The sequence below is a fragment of the Vulpes lagopus genome, chromosome 1 (assembly GCF_018345385.1).
Source record: "Vulpes lagopus strain Blue_001 chromosome 1, ASM1834538v1, whole genome shotgun sequence".
NCBI classification, from domain to species: Eukaryota; Metazoa; Chordata; class Mammalia; order Carnivora; family Canidae; genus Vulpes; species Vulpes lagopus.
In genome coordinates this window covers 132,232,298-132,252,745 of record NC_054824.1, presented here as the reverse complement: position 1 = coordinate 132,252,745, position 20,448 = coordinate 132,232,298, and the positions used below count along the sequence as shown (strand labels likewise).

General features: G+C 45.2%; 2 protein-coding genes across 4 annotated transcripts in view; both read right to left on the bottom strand.

Annotated features, from left to right (window-relative positions):
* Positions 1-7,881, bottom strand: part of MOCOS (molybdenum cofactor sulfurase) — a 53,506-nt gene extending 45,625 nt beyond the window's left edge. The window contains exons 1-2 of the mRNA XM_041745887.1: positions 7,597-7,881; positions 910-999 (exon numbers count right to left, since the gene is read on the bottom strand). Of these exons, the coding sequence (XP_041601821.1) occupies positions 910-999; positions 7,597-7,738 (232 nt within the window). The 5' untranslated portion in view covers positions 7,739-7,881. The remainder of the gene's footprint in view (positions 1-909; positions 1,000-7,596) is intronic.
* An 8,045-nt stretch (positions 7,882-15,926) lies between these two features.
* Positions 15,927-20,448, bottom strand: part of ELP2 (elongator acetyltransferase complex subunit 2) — a 49,289-nt gene continuing 44,767 nt past the window's right edge. For all 3 annotated transcript variants that reach the window (XM_041745922.1, XM_041745902.1, XM_041745912.1), the window contains one exon: positions 15,927-17,677. In XM_041745922.1, coding sequence (XP_041601856.1) covers positions 17,521-17,677 — 157 coding nt within the window. In that variant the 3' untranslated portion in view covers positions 15,927-17,520. The remainder of the gene's footprint in view (positions 17,678-20,448) is intronic.

Here is a 20,448-nt window from a genome sequence, read left to right as displayed (position 1 = left end):
CTTGGTTCATGCTATTACCTCTGCCTGGAATACCCTTCTCCCTCTCTTCTCCATGTGAATTCCTGCTCATCCTCCGGGATCCACCCCACTCCTAAAACAGCTTTTTCTGACACTCAAATGGCCAATGCTGTGGCTCTGAAGCCACATCCCACCACGGTATCAGGGCCTTGTGTTCACAGCCCTTCATATAGCTGGTCATTTACATATTGGAGCTTACAGGATTAGGTCCTGTGTACTAGGCCACAGCCCACGAAGGCAGAGGCAGTGCTTCCTTTGTCTTCATGTTAGCACCATGCTCCCAATACCAAGTGGCCCAACAAACATTTATGGAGTGAAAGAATGAGGATGCCTGGATGGTGCAGTCGATTAAGCATCCAACTCTTGGTTTTGACTCGGGTATGATCTCTCAGGGACATGAGATCGAGCCCCATGTCAGGCTCTTCACTCAGTGCAGAGTATGCTTGAGTTTCTCTCTCTCTCCCTCTGCCCCTCCTGCCTGTGTTCTTGCTCTCTCTCTGGCTCTCAAATAAATAAATACATCTTAAAAAGAAAAAAAAAAGGACTGAATGTCCTTCCTGCCACCCTACCCTCTCCACTGCACTCCCCCAGGGTCATACTGCTGTCAAACACAGCACCTTGTACCTCTGTGCCCTTCTGACATTGACCCATTCTTCTGGAAGTAAATTGTGTCCCTGAGCCAATTCTTCCTAATCCTGGCAGCACATGTATTATAGGGACTGACCTGTGGGCTTCCTTGACCACACCCCCACCCCCCGGGACCTATTCAGTGCTACGTGCTCAGCACAGTTCTGGTCTATTAACCCAACATTTGGTAAGCAGAGATATATCAGCTGAATGTAGTTGGCTCCTATTCAATGCAAAAGTCAGCTTTGGTGTGTTGTTCTTTACCATAAACATTTTCCATGAGATCATTAGTGAAGCTTGTGAGCTGACTCTGGGGGAACAACGTGGCTCCTGCATGGTCAAGGTAGACAGTTCCTGAAAGAAAACATAGAATAAAGCTGTGGTTGTTTTTCAGAGGTATTCTACTTATATTACCAGGATCTGGTCTGGGTGAGCTTGAGCAGTGGGACCACCAGGCTACTGATTTCTCCCAGCCTCTTGATAGGAGCTTCTTAATCCAAATAGTAAGAATGAGCAATGGAAGATTGCACTCTCCTGTGTAATCAACTTTAGTGCCCGGAGCAAGGCTGCCTGATTAGCCAGCTCTTTCGTAAAACCAGGAACAGTATCCCACACACAGGAGGAGCCCAACAGACATTTGTCATTAATGACGGTAAAGTAATTTCACACGAATGACTCACTTCCTCCCAGGATTTCCTTGCTGCTTCCCCGGCGGTCGGTCGAGCTCTGAGTCTGCTTTCCCACAGTGAATTTGCCATCCCTAGACCCTGGACCAGTTCTGAGAGCTCTGGAAAATACTAGAGTTGTAAACAATCTTTCTAGCCTCTTTCATAAACAGAGATATAGGCAAATTTAGATGAGAGGGAAATGCGGAGGTTTTCTCATCAGATGGTGGAGACCAGGTTGGATAACTCACCGTGTGGGTAAAGGTGCTGGAAAAGAGGCCTGCTGGGACATGGCTGGTTGGAGGCTACACTGATACAGTTTCTTTATGGACAGTAGTTTGTCAATATGGGTTACACTTTCAAATGCAAATCCACAGGGCACCTGGGTGGCACAGTTGGTTAAGTGTCCAACTCTTTTTGAGCTCAGGTCATGATCTCAGGGGGATCAAGTCCTGCATGGGTCTCCAAACTCAGCAGGGAATCTGCTTAAGATTCTATCTCCTTCTCCCACTGCCCCCCCCCCCATTTTCTCTCTCTCTCCCAAATAAATAAGTAAATCTTTAAAAAAGAAAAGAAAATGCAAACCCTCCTTGACCCGGCAATCCCTCTTCTAAGAATTCACCTTATAAATCCCCATGGTTTGTGAAATGGCCTGCACATGAGGACACTTAGTGCAGCATTGTCTGCAGTAGCCAGAGACTGGAAATGACTTAAATGTCCATGAACATGTGTTTAAAATAAAGAATTCTTGTACCTCCATCTAGTACTTTTTAAGTACTGACATGGAGTAAACTCTAAGATAACACTTCTGAGAACATACAGTGTGAATATTCATTCCTCCTTTCATTCACTTAAATGGATTTTTTTCTGTTGTTTTGTGAAGAATGGATTTTTTTTTTTTGTTTCTTGTGTAACAGCTTTATTGAGATATAATTCCCATACCATAACATTCACCCTTTTAGTGGTGCTTTTAGCAGATCCATAAAGTTGTGCAACCATCACCATTATCTAATTTTTGAACAATTTCATTCATCCCAAAAAGAGAGCCCATACCCACTGCCAATCACTCCCCAATCTACCCAGCCCCAGCCCCTGGCAATCACTAATCTACTTTCTGTCTCTATAGATTTGTGGATTCTGGGCATTTCACATAAATGAAATCATATACTATGTGGCCTTTTGTGTCTGCTTTCTTCCACTTAGCATCCATATTTTCATGTCATTCATTTTTATGACTGAATAATATTCTACTGTATGGACGCACTACATTTTGTTTATCCATTCATCCAATGATAAACGTGGGTGGTTTCTATTTTTTGCCTGCTATAAGTAATGCTGCAATGACTATTTATGTGCAAGTTTTTATGGGGACATCTGTTTTCTCCCATTCGGTCAGTTGTCCTTTTTTGGTGGCATCCATTGAAGCATAAAAGTTTTTAGTTTTGATGAAGTCCAATTTTTCTATTTCTGTTATTACTGTTGCTTGTAATTTTAGTGACATAAGAAACCATTCCTAATTCAAGGTCCTGATGATTATTGCTTATGCTTTCTTCTAAGAGTTTTATATTTTTAGCTCTTGTATTTCGGACTTTAGTCCATTTTTAGTTAAAATTTTTAAAGATTTTATTTATTTATTTATTACTTTCTTTCAATGACAATAAAGATTTTATTTATTTATTTTATATTTAAAGATTTTATTTATTTATTTATCCTCTTATTTATTCATGAGAGACACAGAGAGAAAGGCAGAGACATAGGCAGAGGAAGAAGCAGGCTCCCTTTGGGGAGCCTCATGCAGGACTCGATCCCAGGATCCTGGCATCATGCCCTGAGCCAAAGGCAGATGCTCAACCACTGAGCCACCCAAGTGCCTCATTATTTTTTTTTTCAGTTAATTTTCAAATATAGTGTGAGGTAGGGGTCCACCTTCATTCTTTTGTGTGTGGATACCAGCTGCCCCCACACTATTTGTTGAAGAGACTATTCTTTCCTCTATTGAATAGTCTTGGCCTTCTGTTAAAAAGCAATTGACCATGGATGTGTGGGTTTATTTCGGACTTACAATTCTACTCCATTGTTTCATGCCTCTGTCCTCATACCACATTGTCTTGATTACTGTAACTTTACATAAATTTTACTTACTTTACTTTTATGGGAAGTGTGAGGCCTTCAACTTTGTTCCCTCCCAAGGTTGCTTTGGCTAGTTGGGTCCCTCCCATCTCTATATGAATTTTAGGATCAATTTGTCAATTGCTGCAAAAAGGTACCTAGGATTTTGGTTGGAATGACATTCAATCTGCAGATCAGTTTGGGGGGTATTGTCATGTTAGCAATACTTAGTCTTCAAATTCATGAATATAGGATGTCTTTCCATTAATTTAAGTCTTCCTTTATTGCTTTCTTTCAATGACATGTTGTAGTCTTCAGTGTTCGCTTTCTACTTCTTTTGATAAATTTATTTCTATGTATTTTATTCTTTCTGAAGCTTTCCTTTATTTAATTTTCATAGCTTTTCTTACTAGTGTATAGAAATCAGGTTGATATTTGTATATTGAGCTTCTATCCTGTAACCTTGCTGAGCTTGTTTTTTAGTTCTAATAGTTTTATATGTGGATTCTTTAGGATTTTTCTATATACAAGGTTATGTTATCCACAAATAGAAATGTTTTCCAATCTGGGTGACTTTTGTTCCATTTACTTGCCTAATTGTCCTGGTTAGAACCCCTAGTATGATGTTGAATAGCAGTGGTGAGACCAGACACCCTTGTCTTATTCCTGATCTTAGAAATAAAGCTGTCAGTCTTTTGCCAGTAAGTATGATATTAGCGGTGGATTTCTTGAAGATAGCCTTTATCAGGCCAATTAAGTTTCCTTTTATTTCCTCGTTTATTGTATTTTTACATTCAAGAAATGTTTATTGAGTAATTACTGTGTGCCAGGCACTATTCTAAGTGGTGGAGACACAACAGTAGATAAAAAAGCTGGTATGATAGTGACAGAGAAAGACCATAAAGAAATAAATGTAAACTGTGTCAGTTAACAGATGTTATGTCTCAATTACGTGATTAAAAAAACTGTACACACTCATATAAATATAGACAACAACTCAAAAGAGACACAGGACACAAGTGGCAGGAGCTGACCCTGGGGCAGCCACCATGGCTGTGGCTGGAGTGAGAGGGGGCTCCCTGGCCCTTTACCGTTCTTTGGCACCTTTGGAGTGCTGTGTAAAGATACTACCTAATCCAAAAAAATTAGTTTTAGAATAACGTTCTCTTTAACTGAAGATTCAGAAATACAAATGCACCATACCAAAAGACAGGCTTCTGTCTAGGCACACATCAGGGAGATGCTTTTGTGAAGCCCCGGTGAACATGTGAAACCTAAGGGGTTCCCAAGGAGCACCACGTGTCTTGCCCACAGTCTTCTGCAGGGCAAGGAAGCCTTTTGGGAGAAGGCTACTTTGGCCTTTGGTCCAGTAGTTAATTTTGCAAAACCAGTCAGCCCTGTTAGATTAGCTAGAGATCTGAGAAGCCAGCTAGCACCGTGGTTAACAGTGCAGAATCCAAGTCAGCCAACCTGACTGAATTTTGCTCTATCACTAGCCACTCTGGATCCCTGTTCCTTTACCTGCAGATGGGATGCGGATTAAAAGAGTCTGTAAACAGAGCCCAGTTTAGTGCTTGGCATATAGTAACACCCACTGAGATTTGACTGTTATTAGAAGAAGCAAGCAAATGACCCCACTGGTATTGGGTCTTCAAGAAGGAAATTCCAGGGTCTCTTCTAGACCTTGCCTCTTCAGTTCTCAGTTCTATACAGGGTGAGTGGCTATCCATCAGCGCTCTGAGACTTCAAGAACCATTTGTACCACATCTGAAAATTCAATATGCTCCTTTCACCAAGAGAAGGGAATTCCCAACCAATTGGTTAGGCAAAATGTTTCAGCATTTAAAGATTAAGCATGTAATTATCTAGAGCTACCACGTAACCGAAAAACTCTCCAGCCTGCACAAAAACTATGAGGAGAAGGAGGAAGGGGAAAAGAAGAGGAGATGAAGGTTATGTTATTTTGTTTTGTTTGTTTTTCCCTGATCTGTGAGAGAAAAAAAAAGTGCGTGCTTATGTTCCAAGACTCCCAGCCATGGAAGGGGTGGGTTTAATTCACAAAACTCTACTTGAACTATTAATGTAGAGGAAATGCTGGGAACTTGCACTAGGTAGATAGATAGATGATAGATAGATAGATGATAGATAGATAGATAGATAGATAGATAGATAGATAGATGATAGAATATAAAACAGTAGATTTTTTTAAAAGATTTTATTCATTTATTCATGAGAGACACAGACAGAGAGGCAAGAGACACAGGTAGAGAGAGAAGCAAGCTCCCTGCAGGATCCTGATGTGGGACTCAATCCCAGGACCCCAGGATCACGCCAAAGGCAGACGCTCAACCACTGAGCCACCCAGGTGTCCCAATATGGTAGATTTTAAAGGGGCTCTGAAGCCTGGGGTCCTGGCTATCACATCTAAATTTTACATTTAAGGGAAAAGGTGCTGCTCTCTGAGGGACACAAGTAAACAAGTAGGGGCCCAGAACATACTTCTACTTCCCCAGGGTAGTCTTCAGGGGAGAGGTCAGCCAGTGATGGGTGTGAGGGACCTGAGCTGGAGGGATTAGGAGATTAAGCAGGTGTGGTGCAGAAATAATTATGGGCTGCACCAAAACAGCCTCTAAACTTTCTTCAAAAGAATGGGGAGCCTCCCTCCCTCCCTCCACCTCTGTGGGTGTTCATTGTCCCAGTCTACTCCTAGGGTGGAAATTTCCATAATACAAACTTTCAGGGACAGCAGGCAGAAGCATTGGGGTGAGGTGCTGTCTCCTTCAGGTGGATGTGCCACTAGGAAGAATGGGCAGGTGGTAGAGAGGACACCAGAAGGCCCACGGTCTCCCTCCCGAGGTCCCTACTGAGGTACAGACAGGAGACACACAGAGCGAGGCCACAGCCCTGAAAGCCCTCCAAGAGAAAAAACCAGTCACTCTCCCAAACAGGAGAAAGTGACTCAAAAGAGCTGAAATCAGCTACCCGATTAATGAAATATTACGCCAGGGTGGCTGTTGTGCCACAAGCAAGGAAGCAGTCACCAGTTAGTTGCTCACTGCGACAGAGTGAGTACGAGTCAACTCGGGCAGCCACCACCGAGCCCACGTCACCTGCGGGCCCTCCCTGCCCCGCGGCCCGCGGTTCTGAGGCTCGAGGCCGCCCCTCACTTGAGGTCCCTTAAAAGAGCGAGTCCCGGGGATCCCTGGGGGGCGCAGCAGTTTAGCGCCTGCCTTTGGCCCAGGGCGTGATCCTGGAGACCCGGGAACTTATCCCACGTCGGGCTCCCGGTGCATGGAGCCTGCTTCTCCCTCTGCCTGTGTCTCTGCCTCTCTCTCTCTCTCTCTGTGTGTGTGTGTGACTGTGATAAGTAAATAAAAATTAAAAAAAAAAAAAAAAAAAAGAGCGAGTCCCTACACAGTCCCCACAGGTGCGGGAGCCCTCTCGCCCTGCAGCAAGGACCAGATGAAGCTCGACTTGAAATTCGACCAGCCTGTTCCGTCCTGCGGAAACCGAAGGGACGATGTGATCCCGGGCCTTGTGTCCAGTTTACAGGCTCGCCCTGCCCGTAAAGCTCAAAGTGCCCGTTTTGCGAATGGGAGTCGCCCGGCGAGCTAGAGCTCGGAGGCATTGTTCTGACTGCACGCCTGAGAAAACTGAGGCTTCGAAAATAAAAGATGCGTGTGAGCTCAGTCTCCAGAGGCTGTAGCCTCTGGGTCGCCACGGCGCGCGCCCCCCGCCCCGCGCCCTGGCCACCCGCGCACTGCACCTGTTCGCGGGCGGGCGAGCGCCCCAACAGCCGCGGCGGCAGGACATCCCCGCATTTTGCAACCCTAGCAAGCCTGGGCAAAGGAATGAATCCTAAGGCCGGCCCGCGGTGGGCGAGTAGGAGCAGGTGAGTAAGGAGTAAGGGAGGGACGAGGCTGGTCCTGCACCGCGGGAAAAGCCTAAGGAGCTAGATCGCAGGAACTCTTGGGCTGCAGGTGGGACCTCGGGGAGCCGGGTCCACGAGGCGGACGCGTGGACACGTCTCTCCAGGTCTTTCGGTCCAAAACGTATCCCAAATAAGGTGAGCCGCTCCCACCTAGAGCCAAAGCTCCTTCCACCCCAGTTCCAGAAGCCGCGCGCCCGCCCCGTCCTCCCTGCCCGGTCCACCGCACGGGCGCCCCGCCAGCCTCACCTGCCAGGCGGCCGAATTCGCGCTGGCGCAGCTCCCGCAGGCTGCGCGGCCCATAGCCGTAGGCGAGCGGCCGCCGGCTCGACTCCCGGAACCGCGCGAAGGCCAGCAGCTGGGGCCCCGGCGGCGCAGCCCCGCAGGCCATGCCTCGCGCCGTGCGGCCTCGGGCGGGGGAAATGCCGCCCCGGGCCGCACCTCCCGGTCCTCCGCGGGCAGCGGGTCGGCGGCCGGGGGCGGCGCCTCTGCGGGCGGCCCAGCGAGCCAGGGCCGCTGACTCACGGAGTTTCACTTTCCGCGGCCCTTTTCCTGGGGGCGGGGCCCGTTTTGTGATCTCTTTGAGGAGCTTCCCAGGGGAGCGCACGGAGAGGCCCCAGGACCCGCGGAGCACGAAGCCCCGCGTACCCGAGCTTGCGAGTCTGGGGCAGCGGCAGCGGCAGCGGCAGCGGCAGCGCGCTGCTCTCCGTGCTCCGCATCCTGACCCTTGTCGCCTCGGCGTTTGCAAGGAGACTTCGCCTTGCTGCTTCCCCTGCCGTGTCTAAATGGAAGAGGAAGAAAGACTGGGGCTCCGGGAGGTTGTTGTTTACTAGGCTCTCCGCGGTTGCGCACCACCGAGACCGTAGCTCGGTCGCGACTCCGACCGAGGGCCTCCCGCGCTCTGCCCTTGGACCTGCGGCCGGGGTGCCCGAGCCAGGGCGGCTGCGTCCCGGGGCGCCACTGCCTCATACTGAGCGGCAGGCCAAGCCCAGGCGTCGGAAGCGCGGCGCCGGTGCGGGAGCGAGCGGGCAGGTGCACAAGGTGGGGCCCGGCACGAGGATGGGAGGGAGAACTCGGGTGCGATCCCAGGGTGGCGACCCGCTTCGGAGGATGGAGGGAAGGGTGACCAGGTAGTGGAGGCCTAGGCGAGGTGCCTGGTGTGGAACCAAGTTAGGGAGCTTAGCGCAGAACCTGCAGTGAAGAGGCACCAAGCGCTGGGAGCCAGGTGAAGGGACTCAGGTGTGGGCCAAGTAGAGCGACCCACCCAAGGAGGGGTGGACCACTGGCTTCCGAAGCATACCATGGTCCTCGGAGGTGGGAAGGGCGCCCATGGCACAAGGTCACCGCCTGCGCCCCAGCCAGGCTGGCTGCAGCCTAGTGCAGGTGCCTCACGCCCTTGCGATGCGTGATGATGTCTGTACCCTATGTACCCCGCAGATCCCTGGGCCCAGCCCCTGCGTGTATAAAAAGCAGCCCGAGGGCTGCCGCTTGGCTCAGCTCGAGAGCTGCGGGAGGGCCATGCACAGTGTTGCCCCTCCTGGCCCAGCCCCTGAATATTAGGTTGTATTGGGGGGGGGGGGTAGGGGGGGTCTATAAGGGCCATGGCCGGAGGTTCCTCATTCTGGGGCTGCAGCTGAGGGGGCCGATCCTGGCACACCCTGTGCTGAGGGGGCCTCTGCCTGCAGACAGCCCCAGCTCATCCTCACTGCCAGATCCACAGGTCCTTACTGGTCAAGCATTCATACTTGTTCTGGAATGAACATATTCATGAACGAATGCCCAAATTTGCTCATTGGCATCACTGACCACCGCCAGCCCCCTTCTGCCTACACTTGGAGCTAGAACCCTGGGCACTGGTGGCATCTTCATCTCTCTCCACTGTACTCTCCTGAAATGTGACTTCTGGCAATAAGGGCAAGAGCAGGTACTGCCCTGGGCACCTGTATGCCGTTACCTGTACTCATTATTCCACACTTAAGTAAGCAGATCCAAGAGCACACAGCTAGAAGACGGACAAGTCAGCACGTGTGAAGTCAGTTTCCAGTGACCAATTCCAGCTACATGCGTCCAGCAGCCTCTCTGGTGCAAGCCTCTATGGGCCTCAGGGCCTCGGTTTTCCCATATCTAAGTTGGGAGAGGGCTGGTCACCCCAAAGACTGTTTGGTGACTGTGCCACTCACCCCTACTTTTATTATCCTACTTCCCAGAGAGGATCCCCTCTAGGCCAGGCTTTTCAGGCATATATTTGCATGAATTGCCTGGAAGCCTATTAAAATGCAGATTCCAATCTTCAAGCTTGGGGTAGGGCCTGAGGTTCTGAGTCTCTAAGGAGCCTGGGTGATGCTGTCACTCAGGTCCAAGAACTGCACTCTGAGGAGTGAGGGCCTTTCATATTTCCCTAGGAACGTAAGGAGTACCTACCTCTGCTCAAGGTGTTCTGTTGGCCAAGTAACAAATCCCAGATCTGCAAGGGGGCTGCTTTCCAACAAGTTTGCCTAGTGAATAATCTGAATGGGTCAATTCAGTGCAGAACTCCTTTTTTAAAACTTATTTTTAGTTGTGGTAAGACATACATAAAATTTACCGACTTAGCCATTTTTAAGAGTACGGTTCAGTAGTGTTAAGTATATTCACACTGTGTGCAACCAATCTCCAGGAACTCTACCCATCTTGCAAAACTGAAACTGTATCCAGGAAACAACTTCCCATTCCCCCCGCCTCCCCCCCACCCTTCTATTTTCTGTCTCTGTAAATTTGGCTACATTAGTGAAATCATATAATATTTGTCTTTTTGTGACTGGCTTATTTTACTTGCATAATGTCCTCAAGGTTCATCCATATTGCAGCATGTGTCAGAATTTCATTCTTTTTTAAAATGGAATAATATTCCATTGTGTGTATATACCACATTTTACGTATCCATTCATCTATTGATGGAACATTTGGATTACTTCCACCTCTTGGCTTTTGTGAATAGTGCTGCTATGAACATGAGTGTACAAATACCTTTGAGACTCTACTTTCAGTTCCTTTGGAAATAGAACCAGAAGTGGGATTGCTGAATCATGTGGTAGTTCTAATTTTTGAGGAACCGCCATACTGCTTTCCACTAGCAGCTGCACCATTTTGCATTACAACAGTACACAGGGGTTCCAATTTCTCCTCATTCTCACCAACATTTATTTTTCTATTGTTTCTTTACAGAAATCATTCTACTGGGTGTGAAGTGACATCTCATTCTGGTTTTAATGTGCACTTCCCTAATGATTGGTGGTGTTGAGCATCTTTTCCTATGCTTTTTGGACATTTGTATGTCTTCTTTGGAGAAATGTCTATTCAAATCCTTTGAATTCATTTTCCAATTCGTTTTTTTTTAATTGTTGAATTGTAGAAGTATATATTCTGAAATTAACCCCTTATCAGGTAATAATTAGCAATATTTTCTCCCATCCTATAGATGGCCTTTTCACTTTAATTGTATCCTTTTAGGTACAGCGCAAACTCTTGAACTACCATTCCGTCAAGAAATATCTTTAAGTTCCTGACTCTGCCCAGGGCACCACATACTCAGGAGGATGGGAAGGAATTGTGCCTATGGAGCCATGCAGGGAAATGAGCTATTGAACATCTAGCCACTAGGCCATGTGGCCTGAGCACTGTCCCACCACTCCAAGAAGAAGATGTAGAATTTGCAGGGGAGTGGAAAGGAGCTACTTCCAACCAGGGAGTTCAGGGAAGGCACCCCAAAGGGGCAAGCCTTTGACCTGGGCCATAGCAATGTGTCTGTGAAGGGAGGGAAAGTAGTGGGGGACACCAGAAGGCTCAGCCTCTAATTGGCACCCTCAAATTTATTCACCAAGATTCCCCAGGGGTCTCCTGACAGAGACATCAGAAATCAGATTGCCCATTCTTACCCTGCCTAAAGCAGAAACCCCTGCCCCCATGAGTGAAATGCCTTCCATGTGTTTTCAGTGGGTTCCTGCCTGCCACTGCCTTGTCTGACCTGGTCCACTGCTGACCCTGGATGCTTTAGGGCCTGAGCTGGTCCATGCTGAGGTCCCAAGAAGCTAGCTTCTGCACCCAAAGTCTAGAGCTTCATAGGGAAAGTTCTTCAGCTCCTACCTATGGCCCCACTCTCAACATGGAACTAGGAAAAATATGTACCTACAGGCCAGATTGGGCAGACATGAGAGACAGCCTGGATTCTGTACTTAAAATCTCTCTCACTGGATGAGGCTTTGTCCCTGGTCCAGCTCACTGAGCTTGGATGATAAATCGCCCAAATCCTTGCTCCCATGTTAACAGACTTCTAGAAGACCCCACCCCCAGGGTTCCCTGGCCATGGACTCCATTTGCAAAAACATCCACTCTACAGAATGCATTCGTTCACATATTCTTCATTCACTCAGCAAAAGTTCTATGAGTACTTCTCAGAATTAAAATCTATAGTGGTTGCGGAAGACATGGTAGATTTAGGGGCAGATTTTGGAAGGCTGTAATCAAGCTAAAGGAACTACGATTTCATTCTGAACAATTCTTAGCACAAAAGTGTTCCCAAGAGGTGATTTAGGTAGATCTAATGGGCACGACTGCGTGGGGAGAATGGGCAGTAGAGAGACCAGCTACAACCTCCTGCAACCCCCAGGCTTGAGTCACAGAGATGCAAGTGGGCACTGGCAGGGGTGTCATCCAGTGTTCACTGGGGAGCTGCTCCCTGTGAGGAACACGCTCAGTCTGGGAAGACAGCAGTCAGTACAGCAGCCTGTGTGCCTCAGAGGCCCCCAGGGAAGAAGACAAGTCTGCAGCTAGATTACTCCTTCTACACCGCACAGTGCTGGAGAAGGGAGCTCCCAAGAGATTGAGGCTGTAAAGGAGAAAGCCCCCCCAGCCTGGTGCTTCTCTAAAGAGAAGGTGAGAGAGGGAGGGCAGCATCCCACGTGCAAATGCTGGAGATACGAAAAGGCTCAGAAAATTACAGAAGCACGACTCTGAAGGAGGATGGAGCACAGGCTGTGGTTGTGCAGGGATAAGGGGTGGGAGGACAGGGAGTGAGGAAAGGGAGTGGGCCAAACTGCAGCCACAAGTGTCAGGAAGGTGCCAGGGAGTCCCGACAGGAGTGGCTCTGTCAAAGGTGTGTCTGACACCCCAGCAGCGCTGAGGCAAGTAGGGAGGCTGCCCAGAAGTCCTGGTGAGGAGCAGGGAGGGCCCAGATGGTACAGAAATGAAGGAATTCAGAGACAAATGGGGCAGACGCAGGACTGGCTCAGGCAACACTGTTGGAGTGGGTGCCTTGGTGGATGCAGGGAGGAGGGGACTCAGGCACAGGGAGACAAGACGGTTCAGGACATCTAAGTGCAGGTTGGGGCTCAGGGCTCAGGAAGGTCGGTGTCAGGAGCTGGAGACTCAACTCATGGGAGAGGCTTCTGGAAAGGTCACATTACAATGGTCAAGTCTTAAATGGTGATGAAGATAGAGGTTTTCCTACAGGCTAACCCCAACTGAGGCCTCTTGATCCTGGAAGGATTTGGGGACTGCCATTATGATGGATCAAATTTCCTGCCAAGAGGCTGGGATGGAGGGTGGGTGTTTCAGAGGCTAAATCTGGTTTCCACAGTGGATTTATTGCTTCCTGTTAGGGTTAAATGCATCCTTCCCTAACAATGAGAACCTGACACCTGAGAAATGAGAAGAGTCTGCACAGCAGGAGGAGGAGAAACAGCAATGGAGCAGGTTTCTCTCCAAAGCCTGAAGGAGTAGAAGTTCTGGGAGAAACAACTTAAAAGCAGTGGAAAGAACAGAAACTCCAGGAAGCTCCCTCCCCTACAGGGACACAAGACCTTTTCTGTGAATAGAAGCTAAAAGGGCAGTTTGGAATCATGAACAAGGCTCCATTATATCTAAATCCATAATGTATAAAACAAAACCCTGCCAGTCAGTACTGGGCGGACCACAGAAGTGACAGGGTGGGTGGATGGGGCAGGGATGGAGTGGGATTTTCCTGAGCCTGTTTTCTGGGGGTTTCAGCTTCTTCCTATGTTCATTCGGGCACAGGTCCACTGGGCAAGCCCACCCCCTTCTTGGTCTCTTCTGCATTGATACCTTCCCTCCAGTTCTTTGCCCCTGACCCCTTTAGGCCACGGAGGCAGGGGAAGGATACCAATTATTCTATTTACTGCTTAGTGGATTACATTGGATAATCCTTCCTCCACCAGCCAGCCATCTGTGTTGTCAAATTTACTCATTCTTAAACTCAGCAAATATTTGACAATACACTGTTAGACACACTGTGCTGGATGCTGTGGAGAGAAGAAAACAAATCTGATGCCCCATGTTTAGGCTTTAGTAGGCTTGTATAGTGGGATTTCATGGGTTGCCTACCCAGCACCCACTGCTCTTCTGACTTTGCTTTGGAAAACTACCTCACATAGAACAGTCGTGTGGTCCTAATGGGAGGGACCCTGCCTCCAGCTCCAGAGTAATCCATGGCTCTTGCCACATCAGATAGGCCTAAACTACTCAATGTGTGGTTCCCTCCCACCCCACCACACCCTCCCCAACCCCACTGCCCACCATGATTAGTTCAGGAAGTTCAGGTCAGATAAAGTTCAGGATTAAATGCTTATTTCCTTTGATATGAGGCAAGGAAATCTACAACATCAACAGCTGCTTTCACCCATAGGGGAGGGCAGCCTTGGAAGAAAGCTGACCCATGGAGACCAGCTGAGAGTAGAGAAAGGGGCACAGAGCTCTGATGAAACTATATCTGAACTTTGTCCTACCACTGTTTTTTTTTTTTTTCAGTTACGTGAGCTTCTAATTCCCTGTATCATTTTGAGACAAACTTTCTTACCAGAGAAAGAATCTGAGTGACATAATGGACGATATATGTAAATAAAAGGGAGTGAGAAATGCCACAAAAAAATGGTAATAAAATACCATGAAATTCAGAGAAAGGAAAGAATACTTGAAACAAGGGGATTAACAAAGGCTCTATGGAGGTGATATGAGCAGAGCTTTATTTAACTCAAACAGTTGGTATCTCATGATATATTTCCAGATCCCGAACTAGCATTTTTCATGTGCTGGCTCATTTAATCCTGAAAACAATGCTACAAGGTGGTTGGTTTTTAAAAATGAGACTAACATTTGTTTTCTTCCAGAACAAAGCACCTCAATTCCCAGCTGAACAGATGGCTCCTGCAATAAAAATTTTATTTCCTAGTTTCTCTTTCAGTAGAGCACAAGACTAAATTGTGGCCAAGGAGATTAAACAGAACTGTGTGGACTTCCAAGAAGCTTTTTTAAAGCTAGGGACAAGCCTTTCCTTCCTGTTGGTTGGAATGCAAAGATCATGGCAGGAGGCCAAGCAGCCACGCTGGATTGTGAGGAAGTCACACACTGACGATCACAGGCAACAAAGAAAAAGAGCCTTCATCCTTGATCATGTTGAGGAGTCTCCATGCCCATCCTGGTCTGCCTACATTGATTCCCTTTTTTCTTTTTAGAGAAAGAGAGAGCACACAGGGAGGGGCAGACACAGGGAAAGAATCTTAAGCAGGCTCCACACCCAGCGTAGGGAGCCTGACACAGGGCTGCATCCCACGACCCTGAGATCATGACCTGAGTTGAAATCAAGAGTTGGACATTTCGCTGATCGGACCACCCAGGCACCTCTACCTTGATTCCTTTTGAGAGAAAACTTCCACCTTGCATAGGCCAGAAAGAACATCTGGGATTTTCCTCACACACGGCCGAATGGAAGTCAGACTGACCCACTAGTATTATCTCCATGAGATGTGTGGGGAAACAGTTACTCACATTTACTGCCAGCATAAACCAGGATTAAACGTGCTTCTGATTCTTTAAGTCTAGGTTCCAACTCCATTTAGGGGGCCTTGAGAAATACATGGGTCTGTACAAAAGTAGTTCACAGAAGGCCTGGAATTCCTTAAACCACTCAGGATTTTGTGGTGGTCAGAATTTCTAATTTAAAAGAGAGAATGAGTCTGTCCTTGCATTTTATTCCTGAATTTGCAGTTTCCTTCCAATTCCCGCATTCCTTCCTCCTTTGGGATCCATAACCAATTCTGCTTCCTCTTATTTGGCTTTGTGCTGTCCAGGATAAAAATGTACTCAGAACAACCCAATAACTTCTCCCCTGATCTAGGAAAGTTGTACAGGTCAGAAGATAGCAACTGCTTAGGCTGGCGCTTGGCATCAATCTGAGCTCTAATGCCGTGAATCAGGCAGAGATGTGAGAGATCAAGGAAGAGGGAAAGGCAGGTCAGGGACTCTGAAATACTCTGGAGCAAAGTTCTAAGAGTCCCTTTCTGCTTTAGATATGATGAACAATGTGGTTCATGATATGATATGGTTCAAAGGGTGTGTTCCTTTAGCAGATTAAGAGGCATGTAAAATTACAGCATATGTGTATGAATTACAATGTAGACTGCCCCAGTGTACAGTAAGTCCTTTGAACACTTATTGAATTATTCAGGTAGTTACTGAGAATGATGCTTCAGTACCACACACGAAAACTAATACAAACCCAACTGACAAATTAAAACAATAACCATGAATTCAGTCTGAGACGAGGTCTATTTTCAGGGAACTTTAGGAAGTTGAGTTCTGTACTTGAAAATGTTCTAAAACACCAAGTTAGTTCAATCAATCTGCTCCGGAATCCCACACGGATGGGATCCAAACAAATCCCTGTGTGCCAAATGGGGGTGAAAACTCAGATCCTTTAGCTGGTAAAGGAAACCGTACTTTAGGGCATCCTGGTTTCTGAGGTTGAGAACTCAGACTCTCACTGCTTTGGTGTAGACATGCACACACGTGCTTGAGGATGTAAGACAAGTTTATACAGACTCAGTAGCCTAGAACTGCACAGTCCAAATATGGATGGCCACTAGTGACATGTGGCTAGTACATACTGAAATAGGCTCTAAGGGTAAAATACCTCAACAATCTTTTATGTTGTATATGTGAAATGATACTATTTTGGATATACTGGGTTAAAAGAGGTCACTAAAATAAATTTTACCTGTTTAACTTTTATTACATAACTACCAGAAAACTTTAAATTACTTAAGTAGCTCAAATTATTTATTTCTAGAAATACTGGATAGTGTCGGTCTAGAAATCTCAATTTAGACAAAATATCTCAATTCCTTTGGAAGCAAAATGTCATATTAGATAATGGCAAACTCCAATGAAGAAAATCCTCACCACCCCCCCCTTCAGCATATTTATTATTCACAGTATTCATTTCACTGCCAATTTGTCAGATGGCTCTGGATCAGAGGAAATCTCCATTCTCAAGCCAGTTTTCATCATACCCCTCCCCCAGAGCTTAACTTCCCTCCACCCAACTCCCAAAGTTCCCAACTCTCATGACCCATGTCCCAAACTTCAGCTGGCACACCCAACATTCTGTTTGAAGCATCTTCTTCTCTCTGCTCCCACTATGTACTCACCCTGGGGGACATCCTTTCTCTCATAACTCATGTATGTGACTTCGCATCAATTCAGGTGATTCAGACACAACTCTACTTTTCAGGTCCTACATCTATCAGTGTAAATGTCAGGATAGTCTGCTTTAAGTCAAACTGTAAAAGAATCTATGTACTTTTAAATACAAGGAAGAATTGACTACAGTTCAAATTCACAAGCGCCTGCCAAATTCCTAGAATGGTGGGTGTGTACTGGAAGAAAGGGTCAAGACCACACAAAGTGTGGTCTCTACACAAATTGTTAAAATAAAAATTGGGTAATCTGGGTTTTATCTTTATTTTCCATGTCCTCTCTTTGAAGAGGGTAATAAATAATGAAATGTCCCAAAGAAGCGCATACGAAAAGGCCCAAAACAATGCATAATTAGGCAAATTGAGTCATGAAGAAAGAAGGAACAGAGGTTAACTTGGGACACATGAATGCAGGTCTGAATCCCTCAAAGTGTGGGCCAAGTTCTGAGGGTGTGTGCATATATACATCTGTGAGAAAAGAGTCTGCAGTTTTCATGAGATTTCAAAGGGTCTGTGACCCAGTAAGAACTACTGCTATAGGGCTTAAAAAGAAACTAGATGAAATTACAAGGTAAAGAAAGACATCTATTTACAGGATAAATATTTTAAGACACCAATGACCACATGCCGATAGTTATTAACCCCATCACAGTACACATCTGTTAACTTTGTATATTTTCACAGTGTGATCTTCACCACAACTTGCAAAGTGTAACCATTCGATGCCTTCTGCTTCATTCTGTTCAGTTTTTCCATTACAATTCTTCCAGCATAATTTTTTGATAGCAAGCATATGTCTTTGGCTAAAACAAAGATAGAAAAATCATGAAAGGAATGTATGCTAGGACTACAAAATATTTACCCTATGTATTAATTTCATTTATATGCCCTTGTTATTAATGTTAACATGAATGGTAGTCAAAATCTGAAAAATCAAAATGTAAAGGTCTTACAAAAAGCAGAATCAGACCTATAAATAAAGAGAACAAACTGATGGTTTCCAAAGGGGCAGGGGTGGAGGGTTGGACAGAATGGATGAGAAACAGATACACACTTCCATTATAGAATGAATAAGTCACGAGAATAAAAAGCATCATATAAGGAATACAGTCAATGATGCCCTAATAGTGACTGACAGGACAGATGGCAGTTACACTTGGGTAAACATAGCATAACGTGTAAATATGTCAAATCACTAAGTTGTACACCTGAAACCAATGTAATACTCTATGTCAACTATACTCAAGAAAAAAATTATTATAAAAATTCAAAAGTACAGGTTTTAAAATGTCATCACTAATACTTTAGCAATTTTATTCTAAACCTAAAAATATCTTAACTCTATTTACTTAAAACCCTAAATATCTTACTGACAAAGGGCACTACCAAAAAGAGCAAGAAATAGACAATGAATTCCTGTCAAATCTTGTTTGAATGATCAGTGTAATTCATAAAATGGCTATTAAAATCAGTTTTTCAAATAACATTACTAAAGGTATTTCTTTTTTAAAGAATTCCAACTTGCAACGTATTCTAAATTATTTTATTCTTTTGACATCCCTGTGACACTGATAGACTCATGTTTTTACTGCTGGGTAAGTAAAATAACAAAAGATTTAATAAACTGCCCAATGAAACAATCTTTGTCTCCAACATGACCTCCAACTGCATGACCCTGGGCAAGACACTCTTATTAATGCCCCCTCAACCCCATTGCAGGCCTAGAATGCTACCAAACAAACACTGTCAAATCCCTATGAAAATATAATACCCTATAAATTTAACCTGCAAATTAGACCTCCAAACCAAAGAGGAATAGTTAAAAACTTAAGTAGATTTTAAGGCAGTAAACCCTGAAAACAATACCTGTGCAAACAAATTATACTTTCAGATGCTGAGAGCCCCACACATCACCAGATGCACTCTCAGAATGAAAGGCAGGAATGAAATATAACCTTGAGGTAATGAAACATTTTAAAAACTGGCATACCAGAATCTATGTAACCACATGACTGTGAGGCCTTGCAAGTGACCATCATGGAGGTTACACACTTCAACAATGCTACTGTACATAGTGTTTCCTGAAATTATCTTATAGGCAATGCTTCCATACTATGCAGGCGATGACCTGAACACTATCTTCAGTGACAGTACATCTGTGCGTTTGACTCTGGTTACTGAAGGCAGTCAAGACTCATAAAGAAATGAATTTTATAAATAGAATCAATGCCACACTTTAAAAAAAAGTGATGAAATGTGTACAATTATAAAAGATATTATAATTGGCTTTCTTGTATCACTAGTAAGCTGGTCCTGAACACAATCTCTAAAGAGAAGTTCCAAAAATATTTTAAGTCACACCAACATCACTAGCATCTCATTTGTTATCAATAATATTAAAGAGCTCACATTTCATGAGAGGAATGGTTTGAAGTAGTGACATTACTGAAAGAAATACATGTAGTACAGTTGACCCTTAACACAGATTTGAACTGCATGGGTCCACTTATACACGGATTTTTTTCAATACATACAGTACAGTACCATAAATGTATTTTCTCTTACAATTTCTTAGCAACATTTTTTTCTCTAGCTTATTTTATTCAAACACAGTGCTAAATACATATAACATACAAAATAGGGGCTAATCCACTGCTTATGTTATTACTAAGGCTTCTAGTCAACAGAAGGCTGTTAGAAATTAAGCTTTGTGGAGTCAAAAGGTATACACACCTCTAACTCCCACTGTTCAAGGACCAATTGCATACTGCTGCCCATGGGAGCTTTGAGGAGTACTTATTTTGTTATTTTAAGTCTTAACATGGTGGGTTTTGGTAATATTCCCCTTAAATCTAGCATGTTAATAGATCATATTTTTTTAAATTTTTATTTATTTATGATAGTCACACACAGAGAGAGAGAGACGCAGAGACACAGGAAGAGGGAGAAGCAGGCTCCATGCACCGGGAGCCCGATGTGGGATTCGATCCCGGGTCTCCAGGATCGCGCTCTGGGCCAAAGGCAGGCACCAAACCGCTGCGCCACCCAGGGATCCCAACAGATCATATTTAGAAGACAGGAGTTTGAGGAGCCAACCTTAAAGGCAGTATTTGGTTGTATTTACCTTTATATCTCATTATTAGCAAAAACTTTGATTTGAAAGATACGTGAAATTTGGTAACTGGGATATTAACAATGCAAATAATATAATGTGGTTAAGTCAGGGATTAGTTCTTATAAATCTAACACCATCATAATGACTTAAAAAAATCTTGAAATAAAAAATACAAATTCTGTACATGTCCCCTTGCCTTGCTTTCTAAGGGCTTCCCACCAGTATTCCACATTCAGGACCTGCAGAGGAGAACGAGCACCATGGGTAGGGCAAGCTGAAAGGAAGAAGGCAAGGGAGGGAGCCCAGGAAGAGAGAAAATTTCAAATTCCTAGAATATGGAATATCACACTGAAGTACTTACCTCTTCAGTAAGCAACAGCATGAACTCATTCTTTCTTTTTTTAAAAAATTTTTATTTATTTGGCAAAGAGAGCATACAAGTAGGCAGACCAAGAGGGT